Genomic DNA, 21439 nt, shown 5'->3' on the forward strand with positions numbered 1-21439 from the left:
ATCCTATGTTTATAATCCTCAGATAGGAAAGAGATTTCAGATAAAGCAGCTGCAGGTGAAGCCCCAATATTGTAGCTGATATTGTCACAGTACACATTTAAGGAATGATGATAATAGATAAGGAATGGGTAAAGTACGCAGGGAATAATAAATGCATTCACAGGGATTGCTACCTCAGATCAGATCACATATAATATTTTAACACATATTTAAAAATATATAAACTTTTATTATCAAATTATCTTTTCTTTCTTTTATATACGAATAAATTTCATAACTTTTCACTAACTTGAAATAAAATTTTAATTTATAATGTATAAATAATAATTGGATAAAAAAAAAGTTAATTTTTTTTTCTTTTTTTTACTCTGGAAGACGCACGATACATATATGACAATCACAACGAAACAACTTTTCCCCAAGCCTGAAATGGAGATTCCACAAACTATAAATCACTACTGTCTGAAGTAAACAATCTTACAGGACATTTTTTTAAGTACTACACTTTAATATTTATTTAAAAAATGATATGTATACACATTCACAGGCATGCACACAAATTAGCATTAAACAAAATAAAAAAGTCGAAATGCTTAAAAAAAGTATAAGTAATTTTCAACAAATAAGGTAATCCTTTACTTTCATTTAATGCTAATCCTGTATTCAATATCTTTTTATCCTTGGGTCACTACAACATTAATACACTGCAAGTGTGTAAGTGTTCATTGTGAACACCAGTAAGTTATAAATTTAAGTTTTGGCATGTACAGTATATATAAAACACTTAACAGTTGGTTTTTTCTATCCGAAAACCCACCTTAAAATATATGTTTTATGGTGTTTTGTATGAACTATTTACAATCATTAGTATTTTTTATTGTTATTCTTTATATATATTTCTTAGTTTCTACTGATGATTGCTTGACAATTGAAATCACCATTTGCAGGTTCAAGTTTTAAAATTTTTTTTTGTAAATAGTTTCCGGAGTTAAAATCTTGTTTTCAAATTTATTTCAATAACAATTTAATACATGTCTTTATCTGTATTACTCATATCACTTATAATTAATTTATATAAAAGTATACAACAAAATTTAGGAATTTCAATGTATTATCTTGTGATGTAGTGAAATCTTCAGGAAGAATGGCTAAATTGCACCTTAAAAGAAAATTTACATGAGGACTCAAAGGCAGAGATTTGAATGAGATAAAATATATATTTTTCCAAAAGTACAAAGAAATAATATACAAATAAAATAAAATGAATACTTCAATTTTCTCTTTGGTCATTATCAGGGGATATTAATCTGTAACTACAAATCACAAGAAATCACCACCTAAACGGAGAAAGTTCGAGCATCTCAGTAGCTTCAATTGATAGAGGCACATGGAAACACTATTTCTGTAATGATTACAATAGTTAATTTTCTTAGTAAAGCACGACACATAGTTGAAAGAATATTTATTTAAAAGATGAACAACCTGTGTTCATATGCATTTTTCACATAGTAAAATACATATCTGACCGGTTTATGTAAAATAAATGTAATACAAATTTTGAATGCGTACATAAATATTTAGCTAGAATCAATAGAACTAGATATTAGAAGGCGCTAGTGTGACACTACAGATAAGCTAGCTAACACAGTTCCCATAGTACTAACTCAAGGAAAACGTTATAAATGATAAAGAAAAAGGTAAAGATAAGAAAAATGACTCGCAATGCGTTGATCATCAGAGTATAATCTTGATAATTTTAGCCTTTCTTGCTCTGAATATTTTATAAAATATTTTTAAAAAATATACATAAATATAATTCATAAAATAAAACAATAGTAATTTATTTCTGTAAGAAAACGATTTAATAAATAAAACTGTTATGTAAGCTGATAGACAATTAATTTGTCTGTGTAATTATGGCAGAGTTAAAATTAAAAATACTTTAAAAAATGATAAAATTTTTTATCATTGCATTTAACAATACTTTCCCTGACGATATAGACATAAAATCTAAACCAAGGGTTTAGTAATTAAGTACAAATGAAAGTAAAGGAATGCCTGCAAATATAAAACCGATGTTAAGTTTACTTACTTGTGAACTTCTGCAGATGAACACTGAAAAAATTATCTTGATAAGAATATAAATTCCATCATCCACTTGCAACTTTGTTGTAAATGTATCGTGCAGTACAACTGAAGGACAAATTATAAGCTTGGCTTCACACCGAGAGAATAAATACAAAAAATTGTAGAAAGTTGTTCAGTCAATGATTTGGTCACATACGTAAGATGGGGAAGGTCTCATTTATTAGAGAAAAACTGTAGGACTAAATATTAAAGGTGTATATCTTACTTAAAAAAAAAAGAATTAAGTTTTAACCTCTTCTAATAGCGCAACTAAAATTTAACAAACTTGTGATGATTAATTTTTAATAACAATAGTAAACAATAATGCTGTTCATTATTAACATTTACAAAAATCAATAACTGAACCGCATAATATTACCATACTTATAGGACAATGATGACATTATAGATTTCTGATGAATGTTATATATAATATTAATAAAAGCATTAAAATTACTATTATATTAAAAAGTTGAGGGATATTAACTGGACACAGATATTTTTTTATAAATTATAATAATCAAATAAATTAACCCGCTTCTTGCAATGCAGAAAAATTATCATTAATTTTAGAAAAATCACTAAAGAATTTACTTCATTTACAATCGGTTATAAAAATACAATTAGTATTCAAGTTACTGTGAACAGAAACGCAGAATTTAATAACAGACTATCATATTAGTATAATGTGAGATTTCTGTGGGCAGGGGAAAAATAGGATATTCCATAGCTATATGCTAGTAAACGACACAGCAGAATCAGATGGACAGTAAAGACGAATATTGAAAAGAATTGAACACAATAGGAGCATACTAAAAAGAGCAAAAGTAACTCGTAAAGATGGTTGGATGAAACAATGAACGATATGGAGAAAAAAAAGAAGAATATAGCTATGGCCAGTTTCTGTTTTGCCAATATAGTTACAATGACTAAAGGAAAAATCACAATTAAATGCAAACACACTATTTTAAAACTACAAATATGCTAAAAATGTTCGATAGATTCCTTTTCTCTTTAAGGAGATTAACTCAATCCTACAATTGTTTATTACATCTGAATGAATTAACCAGTACTACCCGATTAAACTTGAAAAATCCAGTGAAGTTTTTTCTTTTTAATAGAATAAGTGAGTACCTTGCGGTACTACAATGTAGTAGCTGCCGCATACATGTTTAAAGCACAACTACACGTTTTTAGCAAAACCAAATTAAATAGAATTAAAAACTAACATAATTCTTACACTCAGCTGCAAGAATTACATTTCTTTTCAAAAGAAAGCAAAAAAAAATTCTATTATTTACTTTGTGTATAGTCTTGCAAATAAGGTTTATGTTTGTAAAGTAATCTGCCAAAACTGCAAAATAGAATATCTTGATGTAGAGAATAGACTGCATTACAACACAAACTGTAATAAGAAGCTATCTATTTGCCACCTTTACTAAAAGACTAGTATTCTAATTTCAATTTTCAAATCTCTTCTCTCACAATTTTTCAAAAAAATTTTTTTTTCATTAAATCAAAGCGTGCCAAAAAAGGACCACAGCAATAATAGATTATACATCGCTACTGAAAATGGAGCTTAAAATTAACTGAATAATTCGATCAAAATCTCATCTTAATAAAGACCATTAATAAACGAGAAAAAAAATTATTTATTATAAATATTACATGTATTATAAAAATAATAATCCTACAACTAAATCAGCAACTGATAAGAAGATTGAACCAATGAAAGTAAAAGTGAAGGAGGTAAAATTCCCCCCCCGAGGGATCTGCAAAACCAGAAGTGATGATTCTGGAAAAGAAGAGGACTTTAAGAAACCAATAGTGGAACCTCCGAAAGTACAGATACCATTAGAAGAGAGGGTGAGACAATCGACCACCTCACAAACTCTAGCTGTAAGTGCATCCAGCATGGACTGCAATGTTCTTTTGTCTGTGCCAGCAGAGCCGATGTCATCCGATGCCGGCGGAATGAGATCCTCAGAGACTTACGGTGAGGGAACTGAAGACTCCCTCTCAGAGGACTCAAGACACAATGGATGTCAATATCGAGGCCCTTTGGAGGATGGAGAAAAAGAGTAAAAAAGGATGGCCGAAAGGAAAACCAAGGCAATAAAATTAAAGAGAAATTGATGTTATGTTCCTATGAAAATTTCTTTCAATATAATTTGTGTTTTGTATAATATTACAAGTTTTAAGAAGTGTCTATTTGATGTTCTCTGAACATCTATTTTAAGTGATGTGTGAGTTTTAGTGGCAAGGGCCCTTATCACCCTTGTCATTGTATGTTTGACACAAAATTGTATATTGGTGTTCTCCCATATTTCGTAATGATGATTTTAATGGTGTTTAAACTGGATGTTAAATTTTGATTGATTGACGTTTCGAAAGAAATGGTTTCTTGTTTTTAAGTGGTAAGGACCCTACACACCCTTGCCATTTTTGTGTTTTCTTTTGGGGTTTAATTCTATGACAGTCCGACTATCAGATTATCTTTATTGACAAGACAAGTCTATTGACTACGTTGGTAGCGAGTTATTACAGGGAGGGAATAACATATTTTCCTTTTGTTGTGGATGGGACTAATGACCATAGTAGTCAATGCCCCTAAAAGCTCAAAAAAAAAAAAACAAAAAAAAAATAATGTTAGGGTTAATGAAAGAAATTATAATAAATATATAGCAACTTATTAAATTTAAATTAAAATGCACTAAATAACTAGAACATACCAATGTCAGTGATGCGTTGTAATACTGAGCTTACATATTTATTAAGTTTAAATATTGGTTAAAGTGAAGATAATAACAAGCAAAACAGCAGTTAATTGATAATACAGATATAAACTTATTTTATAAAATTCAATTTATCTACAAATAAAAAGATAGTTAAGGGAAATTACTGTAGATTTGATTAAGCATATAATTGATTATACATTATATAAGTGTATTATTAATTAGATTACGTGATATTATTTTACCTTTGTGCTAACGTAAGCCAAAATTTCATTTTCATTTGTAATAAAAATATGACTATACTATGAGGGTAAATCAAATATCAACAGGATTTTTGTTTCTGAGCGTTTTTGTCTATGGTTGGTAGGACTGGGCCCACACTTCTAGTATGCTTGGATGGAGTCATTACGAGTGGGGAGAGCTGGCCATTCCACACTCCCAACCAATTCATCAGTAACATTCACGATGTTGGAGTAACAGGAACACTCCTTCACTGTGCACCACATAATTATAAAATTTCTTGCTCATGAAGGAGTTCAAGCAATGAAGTTTTCCGGAGATTGACTACACAGTACAGGGACCAAACATTGTCAAGGGCTCATGTGTTTGCCTGGCATAAAGAGTTCAAGGAAGGACAACAAGAAAGAACAATTGGAAAATCAGGAACATGATTGCTGTCTTCAGACCAGCATTACTACAGATGAAAACATTCATGCGGTTTGAGACTTTCTTGAAGATGATAAGACAGGTGAGAGTATTCGAAATTGGAGAATAAGTCGGAATAAGTTGTGGGAGCTGTCAAGCGATTATCACAAACAACCTACAGTTCCGTAAAGTGAGTGCCAGATGGATCCCTCACTTTTTGACTGTAGATCAGAAGTTCACACGTTTGGAGGTCTGTCAGAGGCTTACAGCAAGGTTTGTGAAAGAAGGTGATGCATTTTTGAGTCGGATTGTCACCTGTGATGAAATGTGGGTTCACCATTACACTCCCCAGTCGAAACAAACCAGTATGGAGTGGTGATGGAAAGGGGAGGTGGCAGCCCCAGTGAAAGCCAAAACTCGACTGTCAGCTGGCAAGGTTCTTCCAACCGTTTTATTCGACTGCGAGGCATTTTGCTCATTGATTTTTAGCATGAGCGATGCACAATCAATGCTGCTTACTAGAGTGAGCTGTTGAACAAGGTGATGGCTGTACATCGCCACAAAAGACAAGACAAACTGATTTGAGAGGCCATCCACCATGACAACGCCAGGCCCCATACTGCAGCTCTAATGGTCTTAAAACTAGAAGAAATGCACTGGACTCAACTTGATCATCCTCCCTACAGCCTGGACCTATTGCCCTGCGATTTTCATTTGTTTGGGCCGCTTAAAAAAGATCTAGGAGGGCAACGATTTGAAGATGACGAGGGCATGGAGGGATTCGTGCACAATTGGCTCCTGTTGCAACCAGCTTCATTCTACAATGCTGCAATAAAAAACTTTCCTTCTCGCTAGGAAAAAAATATTCTAAAGCAGGAAACTATGTAAAAAAATTAATTATATTTTCCTTTTATTTTTCAATACATAAATTAAAAAAAAAAATAAAATCCTGTTTATATTTGAGTTACCCTTGTATGTTAAACTACTGGTTTTTCACCATACAGCAAAAAACTGAAATACACCTTTATTTAAGAAATAATTATTTGGAAACACTTTAAAACTGATATGGACAGAATTGACGATACTTCTATATGGCTTCTGTATGGTTAAAGTTGTTTTTATTAAAATTAAATTGCGACATCTGTTATTTTTATTCGTTATACATTTTATTTATTACTTGTAACAAACATATACAACAATCAAAAAAAAGTACAATGCTTTTGGGCTTTCATTGGACTCTTTGACAGGACTGCTCAAGAGCAATTGAACAAAAAGCTAGCCAGCTATCAATATGTTATAATAGATATTTAATTATATATATTGTGTACATAAATAAATCCTTTTATGTAATTAATAATAATTATTTAATTCTCGTCGATTTGATTTTTGTTGCTCATTATCATAATAAAATATTATTAAATTATACAATTTCCTTTCATAAGCTTTATAAGGTAATTACTTTTAAAAAGGAAATTTTAAGTTTTACAGAATTAATTTTGAAAGAAATATACATATTTGCATTTCTATTAAGTTTGACGAAGTACAGGTTTTTATATAGATAATTTATATACACTTAAATTCTATGATATTTAAGAAATAACAGTTAGTTGACAGAAAAACCGACTGATATACTGAAAGCCCAAGCATGATTCCTTCCTTTGGAAAGGGCTTTCCATTAGTCACTTACATCAAAACAAAAGCTACAAAGGAATTATAAATTGAAAAAAATGTATGTATTTGAGTGTTTAAAAACAAATTATTGCATAGCACTTGACAAGTAATTAAATCATTAGTCAGCTCTTCCTTTTAGCGCATGAATAGCCTTAATTTAATAAATTTTATATAATAATTCTTTAAATTTACTATGCTAAATCTCCCTCTATGAATCATGAGACCTTGCCGATGGTGAGGGGGCTTGAGTGCTCAGTGATTCAGAGTAGCTGGACCGAAGGTGCAACCATATCGTAGAGGTAGTATCTACTGCAAGCCAAACTAAGGAATGATTTCTGAAAGAGGGTAGCAGCTCTTTCAGTAGTCGTTAAGAGTGTAGGTCAGGAAGACTTAAAACGGCCATATCAACATCACTCAATCTTCAAAGTACTGAGTAGCTGAAAGCAATGGAAAACTACAGCTGTTTTCTTTTCCAAGAAAATGTATTCTCTGCATTTTCATGTAACAAATATGGAGATTGTACACCGATTTATAATACGAAAGAAAAGTTCGATAGGTAGGTGGAATATATTGAAGAGTTACACGGAGGAAATGAATTAAAAACTGGTGTTATAGAGGAAGAAGAAGTCGAAGAGGATGAAAAGGGAGATACATCTACTCTTAGATGTAGATGGACCACTGAATACAAAAATAGAAAGAGACAAGATTACTGAGGTAGAGGAATTTTGTTATTTGCCAAGTAGAATAACTAAAGATGGATGAAGCAGGAGCAATATAAAATGCTGCAGAGCACAGGCAAAATGAGCTTTCAGTCAAAAATATAATTTGCTTATATAAAAAATCAATGCAAAAATCAGGAAAATATTTTTCTAAGTACATGTTTGGAGTGTAGCTTTATATGGAAGTAAAACTTGGACAATTGGAGTAACTGAGAAGAAAAGATTAGAATCTTTTGAAATGCGGTACTGTAGGAGAATGTTAAAAATCAGATGGGTGGATAAAGTGACAAATGAAGAGGTGTTACAGCAAATCGATGAAGAAAGAAGCATTTAGAAAAATATAGTTAAAAGAAGAGACAGACTTATAGGCCACATATTACGATATCCTGGAATAGTCGCTTTAATATCAGAGGGACATGTAGATAGGGAAAATTGTGCAGGTAGGCAATGTTTGGAATATGTAAAACAAATTGTTAGGGATGTAAGATGTAGGGGATATACCGAAATGAAATGACTGGCACTAGGTAGGGAATCTTAGAGAGCTCCATCAAACCAGTCAAGTGACTGAAGAAAAAAAAAGCTAAATCACAAACGGCAGAAGAATGCTGCATGAATGAAAATTAAAAAAAGTATAACAGCAAAGTAAATTACTATAATAACAATAATACTATTTTTCAAATTTATATAGACATGACATGAATTATTTTTTGTTAGAAATTTCAATTTCAGCCATAATAGTAAGTTAATGTACATTAATACATGCTATTTTTAATATAGGAGCAGTTGAGTTCCAGTAACTTTCTGTTTGATTGCATCTTACCTTCATGAGTTACAAAGATATTTATTTCTATTAAAAAATGAATACCAAGAGGTCACAAAGTAATAACACACATGCGTGCAAACTGTTAATAAAAACAACAAACTGTGCATGCACTATACAAGAATATTAAATAAAACCACGTATAAATGTTAGACAGTTTATTGTAAAATTTTATATAAATATATAAAAAGTTCCATAATCAGTATTATAAATGGTTTTCACTCACCTCAAAACATCTTGTACACAATTGCTAACACATATTATACAAGAGGAAGAGGATAGTAAACCTTTTGAAAGGATATACCTTACAAACATTAAACAGAATTTTTGAGGAAAAAACCATGCAATGTTAGTCACAAATAAAAAAAAAAAATTGTTTTTATAAAAACAAGTTATTATGTGCCAAAATTAACTGAATTTATTCACATGACTGTCAGATGTAAATTATTTACTTAAAATATTACTATTATTATACGATACATTATTACATTATTGATAAAATATTGTCATGTTCAAAAAATAAATCAGAAAATTAATGTTTAATTATAAATAATTAAATTTTTTTTTATTTCAAGTACACTTAAATAGAAGATCAATCATCCAAACTTAAGATAACAGTATGAAATAACAATCAGTTAAACAGACGGTTAGAGAATAAGGAAGATTTGCAAATACCTGAAAACTTAATATATCAAATCTACAATAGACTAAATTCACCTGACTAGGTATATTTAAAGCTGACATGGTAATTGTAACAAAAAAAAAAAAAAAAAAAAAAAAAAAAAAAAAAAAAAAAAAAATAGCCAAATAGGCAAATTCAAAATTATAAGACTTGACATTTTTAAACTTATTGCAGATAATTTTCAGAATAAAAGCACCTAGATTGCAATAAAAATGTGGTTTAACTTTTCAAACTGTATTACAAAACAACATCACATAAATATAAATACCTAATTTTTAAGGAATATAAAGAAAATAAATACAACAGGATTTATGCTAGCACAGATATCACCTTAATGGTCAACACCAGAATTCACTGGAATTAACATACAATGGACATACTAGTCAAACACACATAATAAATACAACCGATCACAAACTGAGATTTAATTGATCAAATGAATTAACCTGAAATCAACTTGCATTACAATAATTCATCAGATGAAAATTACCAATCTGTACACATCCAACATTAATTTACCATATAGAGAATAGCACATGCAAGATAAAATTGATATGCATCTATTATTACCAAAATAGTTCATTAAAAGTAATAACATGCCTTAAGTAAATATGTTAATTCACAAAAATACTGATCTTCATTGAGAAATATAAAATTATAATTAATAATTATTTTATAATCATATAAAATTCATATAATACTTCATCAAACATGTACTAAATTCATGGCTGGCTGATATGTACTTTCAAATTTATCAATAAGGCAATAATGATGATAAAATTACAATATTCATTAAAAAAAAGTTCGCAAGAGTTTCTATTACCAATAAGTAAAAGTCTTCATAAGTTAATAAATTATTTTTAATTTTTTTTTTTTAATAATAAAATATCAGTTTGCATTCATTATTTCAATGTACATATCAAATACTAATAATGTGGAACAAACTTCAGTCATAGTTTACTTAAGTGATACTGATATTGAAATCTATTAACTCCTTTAATTCCATGTACATATGTACTTATTTCCACTGAAAACATTAAATAAGAATAAAAAATAAATAAAACAAATAGAAAACCCATTAAAAAAAGTGTACAAACTGAGGATTTATATCCAAAACTAATGTGTATTCTGTAAAAAGCAAAAACAGATGTGCATTATTGGAACAAAATATTATTGAAATGAAAGATAAAATAATTTATTATTATTATTAAAATTAATTATTCAGACACTATATGGAAAGCAAATACATGTTTTGACATAAAAAAAAAACGGGGTGTAATGATCTTGGAACTGTGACCAGTACTGCAAACAAACTCGTTAATGGATCAATGAGGATCCAGTGAAGATGTTTTAGACTAACCAAAAGATAGAAATGTTTGATGATAATCATGTGTTAAACCACAAAATTGTAACTGAATTTGACTTGTCCTAACACTTCCATAATAAATTAACAATATAACAATGTCCATAAAAATTTAATTCTGATCGGATGACCCATTCAGGAATTAGCATGTAAATCAAATGGGCATATTTAGAGATTTTATAATACTCACTTTTTGAAAAAATAAATAATAAATGCATATGCACAGTAATTCAAATCTTTATCATTAATAATACATAAATTAATAACATTTCAATATTGAATCGTACAATAGAAATAACTGCAAAAGTTAAATAAGTTTGTAGAACTTTTTTACATTAAAATATCAAGGTACAGAGCACACATCAAAAACTACAGAGCATTTAATAGTAATAATTTGAAAGAGAACTGCTTTGTCTAACTCATATTTAAAAACTATTGTTGAAGGATTTAAGAAATAAGAAATCATCATTCACATTCATGTCAAGTTATTGATCAAGTTGGCTTACCACTGGATAGATCACAAATTTGTGGATATCCTTATTCGATAGCAGCGGTTCAACAGGTAATGTCATCATAGTAGAAACATTATGTAAATCCCTCATGTGGGTAACAGCTCTTTTTTCTGTTGTATCTTTGTGAGGACACATGGAGCATGAAAAGCGTTTGACACCGTGAGAATGCAGATGATCCAGCAAACCTGTCACTCGTTTAAATGTTCTATTACAGTGAATGCACCTGACGGATTTGGTAGCATCACGTTGATAATCACACACCCTAAAATGCTCCTTAAGACCATCAGAATCAGGACTTACAAAATCACAACCTGTAAAACAACATAAGTTACTTTAGAAAACCTTCTATTATGATTTCACAACCTTTTTGAAAAATTATTACCAACGGAACATTTTAATTTTAAAAGTTGCTTTCATTCAGGATTTTCATACTGAAATGTTAACTGTACTTCTTTCACAATCATGAGAAAACCAATTAATTAAACAAAAATATCCTTAATCCTTTCATTAGATAACAATTCAAATCATTACCAATGAAGAGGAGGAATTCTAAGGCCTGTATTTCTGATGCACTTTAAATTTACCAAGGATCTTTAAATAAATTAACTTGCTTTAAGATTTGCTGAAGGCAGAAATTAGTGTTATCATGAACAGAAATATTTTGTTTTCAGAACAGAAGATTTTTGGTTTTTTACATACTCTGACTAACATTACTTTCAACTTTGTTGTCAGAAAACTGAAATGGCTGTAAAGGGGTTCAAGAAGGAGAGTATAAAACACAAATTATTTAAGCTTATGTCAAATAATTTGTCCAGGTAGTGTTCTTAAAAATCATTTGTTTTGCCATTCACTTACTACGCTGACTGCCTGCTTTCATAGCACATATGGATTCTCTTGTGTTTTCTTGAGAGCCAGCTCCATAGCACAGAGTAGTACTATTCTGTTTACTTAACCAGCAGTATAAAACATTTATTTTATTAATAAGGCATGCAGGTGAAATTTCTATTTCATTATTTTACTTTAGTCTGAGAGAAAAGGGTTTTTTCTACAACATTAGTTTGTTTGGACTGACTTTACTGAAACAATTTACCATTAATAAAGGAAAGGTATAAATTTATAAATAACATATGCATTTAATTGATCTTTAAAGAATAACAATTAAATGAATGTCCTTTACTGATTTGACAATCACTTATAAATTTAAAAAAATTATATACAGTTAGAATAATCGAATAATTTTCAACACAGAATACAGTTTTACAATCTCAATATACACACTACAGTGGTGTACACTGTGATCTAACACTTAAAGTTGTGTTCTCTACAATCTCCCCACAAAAGATTATCAATTTCCTGCACTTATAAGAACAAAATTAATATAATTTAAAAAATAGAAGTATTTAAAACACAATAAAAAAATTAAGTTATACCACAGGTGTCACATTGTTAGAAAGAGAGAGAAGGAGAGGGTGGGAGTGTGAGTGAGTGAGTGTGTGTGTGTGTGTGTGTGTAGTGTTAAGTCACTGCATTTACATTACAACCTTTAGTTCTAAGTTTACATCCTATGTTTGCATACCTGTGGACATGTAATTAGCTGTTATAAGTGTTTAGTAAATGGTTTTATGTGTCTAAATATCACCATTACTTTGTTTGATATAGATGATAACACAATTATGAAAACTGGTTTTATACTCTTTGAATATCAGTATAATCTTGTTTCTTAAGTAGAAAAAAATTGTTTCTTCGGTGTGTCTTGAGTGGTGGAGGGGAACAATCTCAAAAGCCATAATTTTTATTAACAATTTGAAAATACTTGAATTCAGTGCAACTAGTACCATTATTTTGAGGCAAAAAGTTTCATTTATTTTTTATACAGTATGTTAAAAGCAATTGCTGTAGTCATTACTTTGTGTAATTTATTTGATGTACAAGGATATAAAAATAAAAAGCGAGTACTAATTTGGGAAATTCTTCCTACAACAAACCATATTATCCTTAAATGAGGACTAAGATTTTCTGGTATATAGATATTTCTAGATGAATCACTGCTCTATCTGTAATCTCTAGACAGGAAGCTAAAGCCTAAGCAGTTAAAAGGAAAAGTAATAGAAGAAATTTTTTGAACATAAAGAACCCACATATATACTAGTATTCCTTACAGAAATGCAATAATGATTCACTGTTTATGGTTGTAGGATTTGCCATAAATAATTAAAGAAAGAAAGACAATTAGTTCCAGAAAAAGAAAAAAGCAGGTGGATAATTGTGTTTATTAACACAATGAAATTAGGGCCATCAGGTCCTCCTAAGAAGCTGAGAGAGAAAAATAGAGGTCAAAGGACTAGGAACTGGTAGAATAAGAGCAAAGTGTAGAAAGTTTACCTCTATATCCGCAGCCAAAAAGGTTTTCAACCACTGGAATATGATTTTTCACTCTTGTAGCAGAATTCTCAATAAGTGGCAGTCTCAATTCAAGATTATCTGGACCAAGATCAGCTGCTTTAAAGGAGTTTTCATTTTCATGGGTAATAATCTTGGGAGATGAGTTAGAACTATTTAGAGATATATTCTCAGCAGAAAGATAAAGAGGATCCTGTGGCTGGTCCATCGCATTAGTATTCAATGCCATTTTCTTATTAGGTGGTTCAACAGCTTCCGACATATCATTAGGTCGTTTCATCTGATTAATTCCTGCTACTCTGATTATTTGTACTTCATCATCTAATGGATCTTGCAATTCAGGTGTAACATAAACCTCATCATTTTTAGGACAAGGATTATCATTTTTCAAGTATGCAACTGGAATGTTACTTGGCAGGCTTTTATCACTGGGATTAACTGGTAAACCTGCATTCTGTTCGATTGGTGTCGCAGCTTTTTCGATTTCACTGTTCAATGGTTTGAAAATACCAGTAGCCTCATCAAGAGTACCTTCACTTTCAGATCTTTCCCCTGGAGTACTCATAACTATTTCTTCAACTTCATCAAAATCAGCAGCATCAGTCACAATACAGCTTTCTAGTAATTTTTGATCATCAAAATTACACTCCTTTAAATCTTCCAGTTTTGTGGAAAATGAACTTTCTTCGACATCAAAACCCTCCTGAAAGGAACAAACATATAATTAAATTTTCCAGTTTCTTTTTTTCAATATCAAGAAGTCTTCCATATTTATACTATTATTTTAATAATATAATTATTGGATACTAACAGTACAAAATAGGTATTACCTTACCTTTAAAAAAGGGAGAAAAGTCTCATTGGTAGAAATTCTGTAGCCTGGCACAAACACAAACAATAAATACCTCATTTTTCCTTTGTATAGATGATCCTACTCTTAATCAATACTCTTACTAGGGAACTATTACATTAAATAGTAATCATAAACCTACCTAGTAAATGTGAACATTTTGTATAATGTTCATCTTTTTACATATCAACTTTTTTTTAAATTAAAGTGTAAAACATTTAATCTGCTTTGTTTCAACTATTTTAACTGAAGAAACATTCATAAGTTTTGTTATATAAGCACAAATGGACTACACCATGCCATAAATAAGATATATATATTTAAATAAAATACATTTAAAAAATGCATACATATATACCTGTAAATGCAGATTTTTGTCAACACGCATTATACCTTTTGGTACATTATCAGGATGCTGGGTACACAAATGAACTCTCATATCTTCTTCGGTATCAGTCCCATAAATGCAATACACACACTGGTAAAGATTCAGTGAATGTATCTTGTAGTGCTAAAATAAAGAATAAAAAAAATGTATATGAATTAATTTTTATACCTAGTAAACAGAAACATCTTGCAGTTACATAATTAATTATTAATACAATATAAATAAATTATAAAAAACAAAACGTACATACTGAATCCTGGTATAAAAATTAGAGGTGCCACACAAATCAAATTATGAACTGTATAGCAAAGCTTTGATAAAGTGATAAGTTAATAAAGACTGGTAAATAATTCATGAACCCTGAACTAATATACAGCTGTAAATTACATAACACAAATAACTGAGCGCAAATACATTAAAAAAAAATTAAACTTGTAAAAAAAATCAAAAAATCTACACTTCAAGGCAAATAATTTTTTAAGTATGAAATAACAAAAACTAGTCTGTTAACTACTTGATGGCTTTTTCTGATAACCCCAAGAACACAAAAATAATGGAATAATTTACAGACTACAAACTAGAAGAAAAATTGTTATTGTTTGAAAGACCAAAAATAATGTTTTTAATATATATGTTTGTTTATGTAATCTAAGCAATTAAGTGAAAGTGAAATAACAGTACAGCAGCAAAATAAATTCAATATCTTCAGTGAAAATTAGAAGAAAATGAAAGAAAAGCTTATTACAACAAAGATAGAGAAAGAAGTTGACAACAAAATATAAAGGCAGTTTTCCCAAATAAATAATTCTATAGTATGGAAAAGAGAAGTTGTGACCCAAACAAAAATGAAGATATACAAATTAAATCCACCATACTAACATATGCATTAACAATGATGTGACACTCCAGTAGATTAAGAAGTACAGAAATGAAATTTCTCTGGAAAGTAATTGGGAAAACTAGGAGTATAAGAGTGAGATAGAAAGAGATAAATAGAGTGAGAAATGCTACAAGGAAAACAGGATCAAGGATTTTTTTAAGATCTCCAAAAGAGGTAGTTGAAGTGATATGGAACAAGGTTTACATGAATGACAAATGATTGCCAAGGTGGAAAAAAAAGGTACATAAGGACAATTATATATGCGATGGGAGAGATGACTAGAAGAAACAGATACAGAAAGGGATAGAACTAATCGAGATGAAAAGAGTGGCAGATGATAGGAAGAGATTGAACATTTGAATGGACACCCTGATGCTGCACTGCACACAGGGGAAAAAATAAAGAAAAAAGTATGACACGTAGAAGATAACAAGATAGAAATTTGAATGTGTCATACTTAATATAATCAATGTATTCAAAAGAAAGAGGAATAACAGTAGACACCAAGAAAAAAACTGATATCTCCAATAAAACTTCCTTAAGGCACTGAAAGGAAACATTACTATTATAAACAGAAGTCTGCATTTCTTCAGAGAAAAAAAATCACAATTTCACCACTTCCTCAACTTGTAGAAAACAGTAAATTGTGATTTTTTGTAAATGGCAAAAATGTGACAATGGTATAACATTAATTCTTTACCATGAACAAGTGTAAAGCTATACTTGATTTACAAGATTGAAAATTTTCTCATTTTTTCTTTGTAATTTTCCACTAAATATTTTGCTGCTGAAGCTTTCAGCAGTCTTAATTAACAATCAATTAAGGAAATACGAGAGTTATTTTTTTCAAGGTCTGATTGGTCGCAAAATAAAAACCTGCGCAAAAATCAGATGGATCTTTGTGCATATATGTTGCTCAGTGTCTCTAGTATGGCCTGCAATCACGCCGTGTCACTTCGTTTAGTTCTGAAAATGCAGCTAGCACGTAAACATGTCTACAACAATAGCATCTCCAGCCGAAATTCATTGACGAATAAGTAATGTGTACGGTGAAACTTCAATGAGCGACAGCAAAGTGCAACAATGGTGCAGGAACTTTAAAGTAGGACGTGCAGATGTTCATTATGCAGGCGGTCAGGGAAGGAAGTGAGTGTCAACCGATGAGCTCGTTGAGCGAGTGGATGAGGCAATTCGAGAAATCGTCGGTTCACAATTTCTGTATTGAGTGATTCGTTTCCTGAAATTTCAAGGTCAGCTCTCACACCATTGTGAGTGAGAGATTTCAGTACCGCAAACTGTGGGCGAGATGGGTTCCCAAGATGCTGTCCGACCATCACAAAACAATCAGAATGGACGCCTCCCTAGCATTTCTCCAGCGCTACCACAATTAAGGAGAAGATTTTTTGAACAAAATTGTCACAGGGGACGAGACATGGGCCCATTTCAAAACTGAAGAAACAAAAGAACAATCCAAACAGTGGATGAATTCTCATTCTCCCAGTAAACCAAAGAAGTTCAAGCGAACCTTCTCCAACAGAAAGTGTAAGGCTACTGTGTTCTGGGACCGGAATGGAGTTCTCTTGGTGGAATTCATGGAACGTGGCACGACCATCACTGCAGCCTCATACTGCATGACTCTTCAACGTCTACGAAGGGCAATTAAGAATAAGTGGAGAGGAATGTTGTCATCAGGCATTGTCTTTCTCCATGACAATGCTCGGCCACACACTGCAGCTGTAACAAAAGAAGCTCCTGCACCGTTTTCGTTGGGAAGTGTTTGATCACCCACCATACAGCCTGGATTTGGCTCCATCCGATTTTCATCTCTTTGTTCACATGAAACGCTGGCTAGGAGGACAACATTTTGGCTCAGACATCGAGCTGCAGACCAGTGTAGAAACATGGCTGAAAACAAAGGTGGCTCCGTTCTACGACGAGGGTATTTGAAAGTTGGTACCACGCTACGACAAATGTCTAAATCAGAGTGGCGACTATGTAGAGAAATAGCGTAACTATGTAAGTACTTGTTACAAATAAAAAATTTTTTATTTTCACTGTGGTTTTAATTTCGTGACCGATTGGACCTTGAAAAAAAATAACCCTCATACATTACGTAGTATTCATACTGTAAGTTGTTAATCTTATAATTACAGTTAATAATTGTTTAATTTATATAGTTTACAACACTATTCAAGTTTTTTTTCTAGTTCATAACACTGAAAAATCATTAAACTTTTAAATTAAATCATTGAAAAATCGTTTTCACCAGTTGACAAAATTGTTTTTTCTTTGATTTTTAATAAATATTTCTTACTCAGCTTTGTGAACTGCAACATCCTAAAAATATACTGAATAGATGATTATTTTAATGTCAGACTTAACATTAGAAGGGGAGACAATTTTATTACCTATTAATATGTTAGTAGTCATTTGACTACTTATTTTACCTATTTTGTGATACTAACTCCAACATTATGCACAGAAAACATAATATCTAACATATACTAATACCCTGATGCAAATTAAATAATTCAATATTTATAAATTGCATACGCCCTAAGTAGTAAATAATTTTATAATTAGTATATGGTAAAATATGTAGACAGGTTTATTTTAAATAAATTCCTTTTCCACTTGAGCAACAGTATAAAACAAATAAATAAAAATGCACCGACAGCGAAATAAAATATAAATAAACTGAGAGTTACAAATATTATTATACAGAATAAATATTATTGTTTAGCTTGTGTTAATAAAAAGGATATTCATAGGGTTCATCAGCTGTCAAATTTTCAGATGGCTTGTAGCAAATTATTCAATTTTTAGTAACTTTACTGTAGGCCCTGCTAGTCTGTTGAAAAATGTTCTGAACATTCAAATACACCTGAAAAGCTTTATTTCTATTTTGATGTCTTTCACATTGTTACATCTCTTCTGTAGCAGGTTTCTTGTTACTAGTTTTCAAGCTACTGAGTTGGGTTTTCTGGGAGCCTACTAAATGTTTCTGGTAATTAACTATTACTTTCAGTTTTACTTGATTGTTAGATTCATTGGTTTCACAAATGAAATGCCAGCTACAAAGAAAATTGTGATCCTGCCAATTTAATAAACAAGAAAACAACTCAGGGATAAACAGAATAATCAAGAATTATGCTCTAATGTCACTAGGTTACAAAATAATATTTGAAGAAATACTATGCTATTTCTGCTTTTGTTTGGAAAGTACCCTCATATTACCTACACAATCTACAAATATCACCATACCAGATAAATAAAAGCTACAGAAGCTATGAAAGAAAAATTTTCATACTTTCAAAATGATCGAGAATAAGTTAAACATTTTACAACATAATTTTTTTTATTTCAGGAATCACTACACTATTTTTATATCGGAAAATAATTAAAAGGTCATGATATCTCAGATTTTAAGAATGTTGGTAAGGAATGGAGCCATATTAAATTATTAAAAAACCATCAAAATGAGACCTCTGGCATTTCTACTGTTAATTTATAATACTTCAAAAATTATACATTAAGTTTTTATTCATAGCAGATTCTTAAGGCTTTTTAAAATCATTTTCAGGTTAATTTTCTTGTACTACACTATCCTACAAACTTTATACTAATTTTTTTTATTACCTTCTTACTTTCACATTATGGTATGCATAATCTTTTGCTATTTTCACAGTAAGATTATGTCAGTATGATTACTACTCCTTTGTGAATTTAAATAAGCTTAAGCTTTAAAATGGGAATAAGTATTTTGCTTGTACTGTAAAATTTTACTTAAATTTCAGTAATTTATACAAAGAGAATGAACACATATAAATGTTTATATATTATAATTTATATATAAATTATTTTAAATATTACATATGCATTTAGATATGTACATGCACACATAGCATAGTATAGTTATGTGATTATATAAAATCACATAACTATAGTTACCAGTTATTGGAGAAAAAAACAATATATTTATACTAACCTCTAGAACATTTTCTGCTTTGAAGATTTTAACGCAGCAGTAAGCACATATTTGACACATTCTTAAAAGAGCATGTTGTTCTTGCAGGTGTTTTTCAAATGCACTAGGTATGTAAGATTTTAACTTGCAAAATGCTAAAAGAGAAAAGAAAACAAAATTGAATAAAATTATGTAATAAATATTAAATTATAAAATATAATAAAACTATTTCAAAGCTTTACAAATGAATTAAAATATTCTAGAATTATAACATAGCTAACATTAATACATTTGCTGTTATGTCCACATATAGCGGGCAACATTAGTCCTTTTAACTCTTTATCCTCACAAAAATGAAGTCTTGGATGTTTTTCAATTGGAATGATACAGCAAATAAAGAAGGCTTTTTTTGTATGTGTTTTTATTTCGGTGCAGTTTGTTTGTGGTTATTTTTTAGGAATTTTTTCAACAGATTTTTTAAGTGACAAAAGTTGACATTTCTCAATCAGATGAGTATTTTTACTTGTTACTTTTAATTACTCAGAATTTAATTTTTTTAACTTTAATGAGATAGCTGTTTATTAATTCATACTGAATTCATTTTCTTCAATTTTATTTTTTGGTCAAAATCTTATAAATATTGCAAACACTTTAATTTCTTGATAATTAATGTGTTATAACTTGATGCACTCATTTAAAATTAGACCTGATACGAGTAAAAATGAGGGCACTTTAGTATACTTGTATTCATAACAAGTAAATACCTGCATATAATTATTTTAAAAAGCAGGGACATATTTTTCTATCACATACCTTCTCATTTTTACTCATTATCTTTTTTCTTATACTTTGTTTTCTCATTACAGAGTTTTGGGTGGGCTGGGAAGATATAAAAGCTTGATTTTTCTTCATCCACTGATTATTTATTTATCTGACCGAAGTTGAATTATTATTTATAAGGAACATAAAAAGTTCTTTATTTACAATATAGTTTTTCACCCTATTTCAGTTTTTTTTAATGATTGTGAAGCATGTAAATTACCTAATATATAAGAGGCACCAGTCAGAGTTGCTCTCTCTGAGTAATAATGTTTGCTAAACAAGTAGTCTACGATGAATAGAGTGATGATGACACTTGTATGGCTCAATACTACTGTATTTCAGCAAGCTTAGCATGCTGATATGAAACCACTATAGAGCTTTTGATACAGTTAATTATACGATTCTCCTATCCAAACTGCACAATATGGAATAAGAAGTGTATGTCTTTTCTTTTTCCTGTTTACCCTCCGGTAATTACCATTCAGATAATACTTCAGAGGATGATTGAGGATGATATGTATGAATGTAAATGAAGTGTAGTCTTGTACAGTCTCAGTTTGGCCATTCCTGAGATGTGTGGTTAATTGAAACCCAACCACCAACGAACATTGGTATCCACGATCTAGTATTTAAATCCGTATAAAATAATTGTCTTTACTAGGATTTGAATCCTGAAACTCTCGACTTCCAAATCAGCTGATTTGGGAAGATGTGTTCACCACTAGACCAACCTGGTGAGTTAAGAGGTCTATGCCTATCTCTTAGTAAAAGTTACTTGCAAGATAGAACTCAAGTTGTTAAGGTTAATGGTACCAAAAGTCAGCCAGTTAAGACAAATGTTGGACTGTCGCAAAGCTC

At 30.4% G+C, this 21439-nt stretch overlaps 1 protein-coding gene across 3 annotated transcripts in view; it reads right to left on the bottom strand.

Moving 5' to 3' along the window:
* The window catches only part of LOC142323088 (uncharacterized), a 162982-nt gene that overhangs the window by 68081 nt on the left and 73462 nt on the right, over positions 1-21439 (bottom strand). For all 3 annotated transcript variants that reach the window (XM_075362262.1, XM_075362261.1, XM_075362260.1), the window contains exons 12-15: positions 19781-19914; positions 14883-15035; positions 13657-14377; positions 11269-11585 (exon numbers count right to left, since the gene is read on the bottom strand). In XM_075362262.1, the coding sequence (XP_075218377.1) occupies positions 11269-11585; positions 13657-14377; positions 14883-15035; positions 19781-19914 (1325 nt within the window). The remainder of the gene's footprint in view (positions 1-11268; positions 11586-13656; positions 14378-14882; positions 15036-19780; positions 19915-21439) is intronic.

The sequence above is a fragment of the Lycorma delicatula genome, chromosome 4, assembly GCF_047948215.1.
Source record: "Lycorma delicatula isolate Av1 chromosome 4, ASM4794821v1, whole genome shotgun sequence".
Lineage (NCBI taxonomy): Eukaryota > Metazoa > Arthropoda > Insecta > Hemiptera > Fulgoridae > Lycorma > Lycorma delicatula.